At 54.8% G+C, this 8,428-nt stretch overlaps 1 protein-coding gene across 1 annotated transcript in view; it reads left to right on the top strand.

The window, feature by feature from the left end:
• Positions 1-56: 56 nt before the first annotated feature.
• Positions 57-8,428, top strand: part of Prdm11 (PR domain containing 11) — a 38,972-nt gene continuing 30,600 nt past the window's right edge. Inside the window, 4 exon segments of the mRNA XM_005384073.2 lie at positions 57-288; positions 840-964; positions 1,245-1,348; positions 1,868-2,130. Coding sequence (XP_005384130.1) covers positions 846-964; positions 1,245-1,348; positions 1,868-2,130 — 486 coding nt within the window. The 5' untranslated portion in view covers positions 57-288; positions 840-845.

The raw sequence follows: 8,428 nt of genomic DNA, 5'->3' as shown, positions 1-8,428 counted from the left end.
GCCGGCCCGGGGGAGGGGGCCGGCCTTTTGCCTCCCAAACCCCTCCCAGCAGCCGGCGGCTTTGGGGCCCCGGTGGGGAGCAGGGGGCTGATTAGCCGCGGAGCAGGGGTGTGGCCAGCGGGGCCCCGGGTTGTGAGTCACACCCGCCCCTCGCCCAGTCCCGGGGCCCAGCGCAATCCCAGCCCGAACTGCAGCGCGCTGTCCCTGCCCGAAGAGTGTCCCCGGGCTTGGCATGAGGACCCCGGGGTGCCGAGGGAGGGCCTGAAGCCCGGCGCGGTGGTGAGGGCGGTAAGCGTGGAGCGGAGAGGCCGCCCAGACCGAGGGGTGGGGCTTGGAGCCGGGGCTGCTTGGCCGGCCCGCCCCGCACTGCAGCCCCGCCCGTACCTGCCCCTCGTCTGCCTGCGCCAGGTCGAGGCGCTGAGGTCCGGCTCTGTGCCCACCCTCTTGGCCCAAGTTGGGCCGGAGTTCTTCCCTCGGGGCTCCGCTTTGTAGAGTTTAATGCCCAGGCTCCTGCGGGCGCCTCATGCCCTTTGCCCTTCGATCTTGGGGTCCAGGCAGCGCTTCCCAGCCCAGCCTCCTGGCCCGAGCTGCCCGGGTCCCTGACCCCATGGGGCCGGTGGCTCCAGTCGTCCCTAGGACCAGCCCGGGATAGAAATGGCATTTCCTCTTGGCCGGGCTACAGCTGTTTTTGTTGTCTGTGTTCTGCAGCGCTTCCTCTGGGGATGCAGGGAGGGTAACCAGACTCCGAGGGACCCCTGCCTGCCCTCTCCGCCATTCACCCCTCTTCCCCTGTCTCTTTGATCCTCTTTCTGTGCTGGTCCCGCCTACCGCGTCCCCAGGACAGAATGACTGAGAATATGAAGGAGTGTCTGGCCCAGACCAAGGCAGCGGTGGGTGACATGGTGACCGTGGTGAAGACGGAGGTCTGCTCTCCAATCCGAGACCAGGAGTATGGCCAGCCCTGGTGAGGCCCCTGTCTGGGTGTGGAGAGTGGGACAGGACGCAGGGTGGCTTGGCTGGTGGCTTGGGAGCCCAGGGAAAGTTCCACCTCCCTGCCCACTTTCCTTAACCTGCTCAGGGCAGGCCCCCGGGGTCACAGGACTCCCGTTTCCTATCCCTATCCACCCTGATAGCAGGTCCGCTGGGGCTCCTCTGCCTGCCCCTGCCAGGCCCCCAGCCTCTCCTCACCGCGCTCTTATTCTGATGGTTTCTCTGCTTCCTTTGCTGATTCCTGACTTGATCAGCTCTAGGAGACCAGAGCCCTTGGCCATGGAAGTTGAGCCCAAGAAACTGAAGGGGAAGCGTGACCTCATCGTGCCCAAGAGCTTCCAGCAAGTGGACTTCTGGTGTAAGTGAGACTGAAGGCTCTGGGCTGTTCCTCCCTTCAACCCAGATGGGATAGGGATAGGGGCAGGGGTAGGGGCAGGGGCAGGGGCAGCGGCAGGCACTGGGATAGGCACTGCTGTGTGGGGCGCCAGGTGCAGGCCTGAGCCGCCTTTGGACCTCGTTGTTGGCCCACTTTCCAGGTGAGAACACAGAGGCTTGGTGAGGGTTCCATGTTGTGTCCCAGGTCCCACAGCCCATAGATGTTTAATGGCAACTCAAACCCGACCTGTTGAAGCCCAAAGCCTGGCTCTCCTTCCCCATTTCCTAACTTGACATGCGCTTTCGGCAGGGTGTCCTTCGCTTCCCCGAGAAGATAACGGGTGATTGTGCCCGCACCTGGGAGGGGTGGTCAGGGCCACGCTTCCGGAGTCCACTGTCCCCTGTCCTCGGGTGGTCCTCCCCTTCGCCCCGAGGCCTCCTCCGTGGCGGTCCTCTCCTCCCATCGCAGCTGAGGCCCCGCCTCTTCTTTCCCTCTGTCCAGTCTGCGAGTCCTGCCAGGAGTACTTTGTGGACGAGTGCCCCAACCATGGACCCCCGGTGTTTGTGTCTGACACACCAGTGCCCGTGGGCATCCCCGACCGGGCGGCCCTCACCATCCCACAGGGCGTGGAGGTGGTCAAGGACGCGGGCGGAGAGAGCGACGTGCGATGCATAAACGAGGTCATCCCCAAGGGCCACATCTTTGGCCCCTACGAGGGGCAGATCTCCACCCAGGACAAATCGGCTGGCTTCTTCTCGTGGCTGGTGAGTGTCCCCTGGGCTCTTCCGCGGAAGAGGTGGCCAGGGACATGGAAGGAAACCAGCAGGGGGAGCCATATGCTGGCCCAAGAGCTGCTCTGCCACCTGCGGATGGCTTGGAGCTGGAGGCAGTGGGGATACAGAACATGACATTCAACCTTGAAAGCAGTCGTTCCAGGTACTGGGCCGGGTGCTGGAGGCAAAGTCTTCACAAGACAGAAGTGGCCCCAGCCCGCAGGGCTCCAGTGGTCTTGGGAGAAGAAAAGTGTCACACGAGCATGAACATGTGTGAATGTGGTCCCCAAAAGGGCAGCACAGGATGCGCTGGCAACTCAACGCAGAGGGGCGTGGCAGTCTGCAGCCTGTGTGTGATGGGAGCTAGCCCCGGTATTTACTATCGAACGTGACCTTGGACAAGTCGTTTACTTCTCTGTGCTGTTTTGCAGCACGAGGCTAATAATAGCTGACGGTGAGGATGGAGTGAGTCAATATGGTAGCATTCTGGGATTTATGCTTGGCTCAGTGATCACGGTGACTAGCAGCTCTTACTGTTGTTGTTGGCGTAGTTGAGGGGTTGGCGGAAAACTTCCTTTAGCCTGGGACTTGAAGAATGAGTAACAGCTAGGGTTGCGAGGGAGCTGGAAGCAGGCTCTCCACAGACCCAGGAGCTGAAAGAGGAGGTTGGAAAAGTCTGGTGTGGTGGCAGCTGTGATAAGCCCAAGAGGTAGTGGCAAGCAATTGGTGGTGGAGAAGAGTAGAGGGCAGTCCTGGTGCATTTCCTAAGCCAGGATAAGTGCATCCTTCATCCTGAGGGCCAGGGCAAGCCCTCGGTGTGCTTCATAGAAAGTAGAGTTCCCAGGTAGGAGGCTGGGATGAGGGTCCCTGTGAAACAAAGATGGTGGCTTGGACTCAGGTGCTAGATTAGGCAATACTGAGAGCGGTGTAGCAGGGAGAATCCCCAAGGAGTTGGGTGGATGTGTGGAAGGCTACGAGGAGGAAGGATTCCCAACACAACGCTGTCACAAACCCCGCTTCTTCCTACACTCTGCCCACACATCCCCATCCCCACTGAGCCCCCAGGCACAGGGCACTCACAAGTGACGTCTCTGAGAGTCCTCGCTCAGGAGTTGAGCTTGATTGCCAGACAGCAGCGGGAGGGCAGTGGGAGGCCACTGATCATCACATAAATGCTCCTGCTCCGAGTGCCTCCTCTGCAGGGCGCTGGCGGGCCCTGCCAGTACCACGGTGGGCTGGATCTGCCGCCAGCCCTGTCCTCACGGAGCTTACTGGGCAGCAGATGGACCTGCTCTGTGAAGAAGAAAAACACACGTTTGAGAGAGTGAGGCTGGGAGAAAGTGAACAACCAGGGCAGGGGTGTGACGAGAGGTCAGAGAAGACTTCCTGCTGTAGAGCTGCGGCTGAAGGCAGCAGAGGGCACCATGGTACAGGAAGCATGGCAGAGACCTGGGGACACAGATGTGCAGGAGCGGAGCAGCTTGTGAACTCTTTTGGAGGTGAAAGGTCTGACTTACTGGTGGCGTCTGTAGCCTTGACCGGGGAGTTAAAGAGTGTCGGGCCATTCCTGCCATTGTCCTCCTCTCCCCACAGATAACTAATGGTACCCTCCTTTGCAAAATGGAGCATGCTGAAAGGGGAGTGGAGCGGGGAGGTCACAATTTTTCTTATGTCCTTGTTGCACTAGGAGTCACCTCAAGATGTCCAAGTGGTGACCTGTAGTAGAGGGGAGGATATATGGGCTTGGTGCTTAGGGGGGAGGCTCAGAGACGTCACTTGTGAGTCCCCTGTGCCTGGGGGCTCAGTGGGGATGGAGATGTGTGGGCAGAGTGTAGGGAGAAGAGGGGTTTGTGACAGCCTTGATGGGCAAATGTGTCACATTCTGCTTGGAAGCCAAGGAAGAGAAGGGCTTCAAGGCGTCCACTGGAATCAGTGCCTGGGAGGTCACTGGTAGCTTTAGCAGTGAGGTGGGTCTCAGCCTAGGGCAGTTGGGTACCTCCAGGGAGCTGGTAGTGTCGGAGACACTTTGTCTTTCACAACTCAGAGTGGGGGTACACTCCTAGCCCCTGGCAGGTAGAGGCCAGGGTTACTGGGATACAGTGTGCTGTGCTCAGGACAGGACAGGGCCCCACAACAGACCTGCCCTGCAGAGAGTCTGTGGGAACTTGTTCGTGGAGGTGGCCAGAATGGCCACTTCTTAGAAGTTTGGTCAGATAGGAGATCAGAGTGGAGGAGAGAGAGAGATGAGGACGAGATTGGAGGAAGCCATGGGGCCAAAGGAGGTGTTAATTAGAAAGAGACACCATTCTTAAAGCTGAAAAAACGGACTGAAGGAATGGTTGGATGTAGAGGGAAGGCTGCCTTGGAACCAGCCAACCATGGACTGAGATGTGAACCCAAATAAACTTTCCCTTCCTTGACTAATAGGTGTAAAGTATTTTGTCCCAGCAATGGGAAAGTAACTAGGACAGATTTTGGTACCTGAGAAGTAGGGTCATTGCTATGATGCTATCATATGGTTCAGGAGCCTTTGGAACTGGTTCATGGGAGGAGTTTGGAAAGGCCTGGAGGTACTGGCCATAGAAGCAGCCCTAGAATGCTGTAAGCTGAGTTTGATGGAAGATTCTGGTTGGAACTCAGAAGACCAGAATGCTGATGAAAAGGCAGACGGTAAAGACCAGGCTCAGGAGCCTTTAGTTGAGAACAAGTGCTTTATGGGGAACTCCAGGCTGTGTGTCTTACTCTGTCAGAAAATTTGTCTCCATTTTGCTCATATCCTAAGACTTTATGGGAGACTGAGATTATGAGGCATGGACTAATTAATCTAGTAGAGGAAATTTCAAGGCAGCCCAATGTTGAGGCTGTGGTATGGATACTGTTGGGGACTTTTAGCCAGCTCTACATTGAGAATTAAGAGTAAATAGCACAGCAGAGTGATTTTAAAAAGTTTCATGTTTCACCAAAAAGGAAGCTCCTGCAAAGAAGGCTGGGGGTCTGCAAAGTTGGAGAAGAGGAGAGCTTGCTTGCTGAAAAGATAAGCATTAAAAAAAAGCCAAATATTTTGCAATAAGGAAATGGCTGGAGGGCATGTCATACTTTTCATCACTTTGAAACAGTCCAGTGGAGACACTGGACATGGAAGGGTGCAGGGTCAGGATCTTTCCTGTCTCTGCAAGGGCAGCCAGTAAGATTGGATCAGATGGAAGGAAGGAGGTATAGTAGGACAAATAATGACACCCGCCCCCCCGCCATATGTCCATGTCCTAGTGCTTGGAACCTGTGAGTATGTTTCTTTATGTGGCTAAAGGGCAATTGTAGATGTGATTAAGTTAAGCATCTTGAGATGGGAAGATTATCTTGGATTAGCTCGGTGGACTCAATGTTATTACAAGATTCCTTCTAAGAGGGAGACAGGAGGGAGGGAGAGAGAGAGACTTTGAGAGAGAGGGGAAGAAGAGGAAGAGGAAGAAGGGGGAGGGGAAGAGGAAGAAGGAGAGGAGGGCGGGATCCCGATGGTCATGCAGATGGAGGAGGCAGCCAGGAGTCAAGAGACTTAGGCAGCTCATGGGAACAGATTTTCTCCTGGAGCCTCCAGAAAGGTTGCAGCCCTGGCCATACCTTGACTGGTGGTGGAGGGAGAGGGCAGCACCATGTGGGGACTTTGACCTTTGTGATCCCGAAAGATGATGGACATTCACACTCTGGAGGGAACAGGTGCTCAAAATGGCCCAAGAAGAGCGTGTGTTTGTGTGTGTGTGTGTGTGTGTGTGTGTGTGTGTGTGTGTGTGTTGGGAGCAGATGCTCAGGCCTCAGTCTGGGATAAAGCAGAAGTGAGAAGCAGCTCTGCCTGTGTAGCAGTGGATGGAAGAGGAAGGAAAAGGAGCTGCACCATGCCTCTGATTTGGGTCCAGGGTCTGGAAACTACACATCCTAAACCTCATTCATGTGTCAAATCCTGTTTTGTTTTGAACCTTCTGCTTGGCTTCAAAAGCTACCATCCAACAAAACACACTTCTGTGTACAACTCCTCCACAATACGCATGTCCTACGCTCCAGTGGACAAGGGGGTGATGGGCGTGGTCAGTATAGCCGCTCCATTTATTGAGCACTTACTTCATGTTTGCAGCTGTGCTAGATGCCTTATAGTGTCCTATCCTTTGATCCTAACGGAACCCCTGTGACACACGTATCATTGTTCCCTTTGCACAGAAGGGGAAACTGAGGCTTGGGAGGTGAGTTATTCTGCGCAAAACTTAGCAGCTGGTGAGTTGCTGAGCCAAAATTCCAACCTGTGCAGCCCGGCTGCAGAACTAGCCCTACTTTTCCCTCCTGCTTCTGTCCTTTTTCTCTTGTTCTGCCTCTCCTGACCCACCTGACCTGGAGGTTTCCTCTACTTGATGAATTAGTCCATGCCTCATAATCTCAGTCTCCCATAAAGTCTTAGGATATGAGCAAAATGGAGACAAATTTTCTGCCAGAGTAACACACACAGCCTGGAGTTCCCCATAAGGCACTTGTTCTGCACTAAAACCTCCTGAGCCTGGTCTTTACCGTCTGCCTTTTTATCAGCATTCTGGTCTTCTGAGTTCCAACCAGAATCTTCCATCAAACTCAGCTTACAGCATTCTAGGGCTGGTGGGTCAGAAGAGGCAGGACCCACCTGACCGCTTCCGTGATACAGAGCACAAGAAGGGGCTGGGGTTGAATGGACCATGGACCATTTCCACCCGGCCTTTCTCTGTGGCCTGGCCTCTGCGGCAGGATCTTTACATTCACTCTGGCTGTTTAGAAAAAAAAAATGCCCCTCCCTCTCCTTTCTCATCCCGTTGGAATGCACACACCATAAATCATTGCCAAGGTCGCCCAGGCTGCCCTTAGATCCTGCAGGCTGGGCAGATGGTCAGGCAGGAGGCACTTGAGGCTGCCGTGTGGCCCCGTGGTTTGGTACAGGGCGGAAGAAAGAGGAGTTGACACAGGGTTTCTCTTTAGAGTTTTCATTCAGGCTCTGTCTTGTTCCAGAAAGGATTCAGGGCATGAAGGATTAGGATGCATAAAATACACCATAGTACAGCTGAGGGAGAAGAAAGAAAAACCAGAGCGAAGACCCTGTGTGGAACCAGGAACAAGGGGAACAGTGCCCTTACCTGGATGCGCACGGAGAGCTGATGGGCCCAATCTGGGCAGCTGCAGGAAAGCAGGGAAAGGGGAGCCTGTCTGTGACCATGATGTGGAAGGTGCCAGCGAGCTCTGGAGCAGCTCTGCCCTCCGGGCACTGATGCTAGGCACCTTCCCCAGGGCTCTTACAAGGGGCACTGTGTTGGCATAGTTTTCCCCTGTCGACCAGCGTCCCTCCTGCCGGACTCCTGCTGCTCTGGGGAGAAGCAGGTGTGAGGCGGGCTCTCAGAGCTTCCTGTTTCAGCTTCCATCGCGAAATGGGGCTTCTTCTGGACCTCTGATTTGGGTGTAGGAAAGCCAAGAAGGCACCTTTCAGAATGGCAGGGTCTGGGAGCGCCTGGGTCTGCAAAGATGTGAACGCAGATAATGACAGCGACAGCAGATGTGACAGGAACAGGCTGGCTCTGCCAAGGAGAGGGGTGCGCGGGGAAGCCGGGTGTCCCGGGAGGAAGGAGGGAACGGACTTTTGAGACAGGTTGGGGACGTGTGTGTGTTTTTGGAGACAGGTTGGGGACGCACACAAACAAGTGCTTTTCCTGCTTGTCGTTTGAATTTCTATTAACTCTTAATTTGGGAAATGTCGAACTCTGTAGGAGGTTGTAAGCATGATCACGCAACGCTCCACCCCTCGAGTCGCCGGTCTCTAACATTTTGCACACATACCGCCCCTGGTGCTGAAGTGGTTTTGTCACAATAAAGCTTTATTTGTGAACATCGCAATTGGAATTTCATATCATTTTGAATGAGACTTGAATGTCATATAAAGGCAAAAATCATACAAATGTAATTGCAGGAAGATAATCTTTTTCTCAATCATTAAAAAAGCTGAAAGCCATTCTTGGCTCACAGGAAGTACGGAAACAACTAGGGAAGAGGGGGTGGAGTTGACCTACTGTAGCCAGCGGGCTGGCCTCTGTCCTGCATGGCCATGAGGTGATTACTCTACCCGGGAAGTTTCACGTGGTTACAGTAGGGCTCATCCGGGGTCCTCACTCAGATTTCTTCAGTGGCCCTGAGCAGTGTGCTTTATAGTTTTTCCTACTGGGGCCCCACACATGAGGCTTTGTTCTGAGTCCCCCTGTTATGGTTGATACATTGTGTCAACTTGGGGAGT

Source organism: Chinchilla lanigera, unplaced genomic scaffold (assembly GCF_000276665.1).
Source record: "Chinchilla lanigera isolate Chin_1 unplaced genomic scaffold, ChiLan1.0 scaffold00021, whole genome shotgun sequence".
Lineage (NCBI taxonomy): Eukaryota > Metazoa > Chordata > Mammalia > Rodentia > Chinchillidae > Chinchilla > Chinchilla lanigera.
Note: the sequence above shows the minus strand (reverse complement) of the source record. Positions and strands in the feature narration are given on the sequence as shown.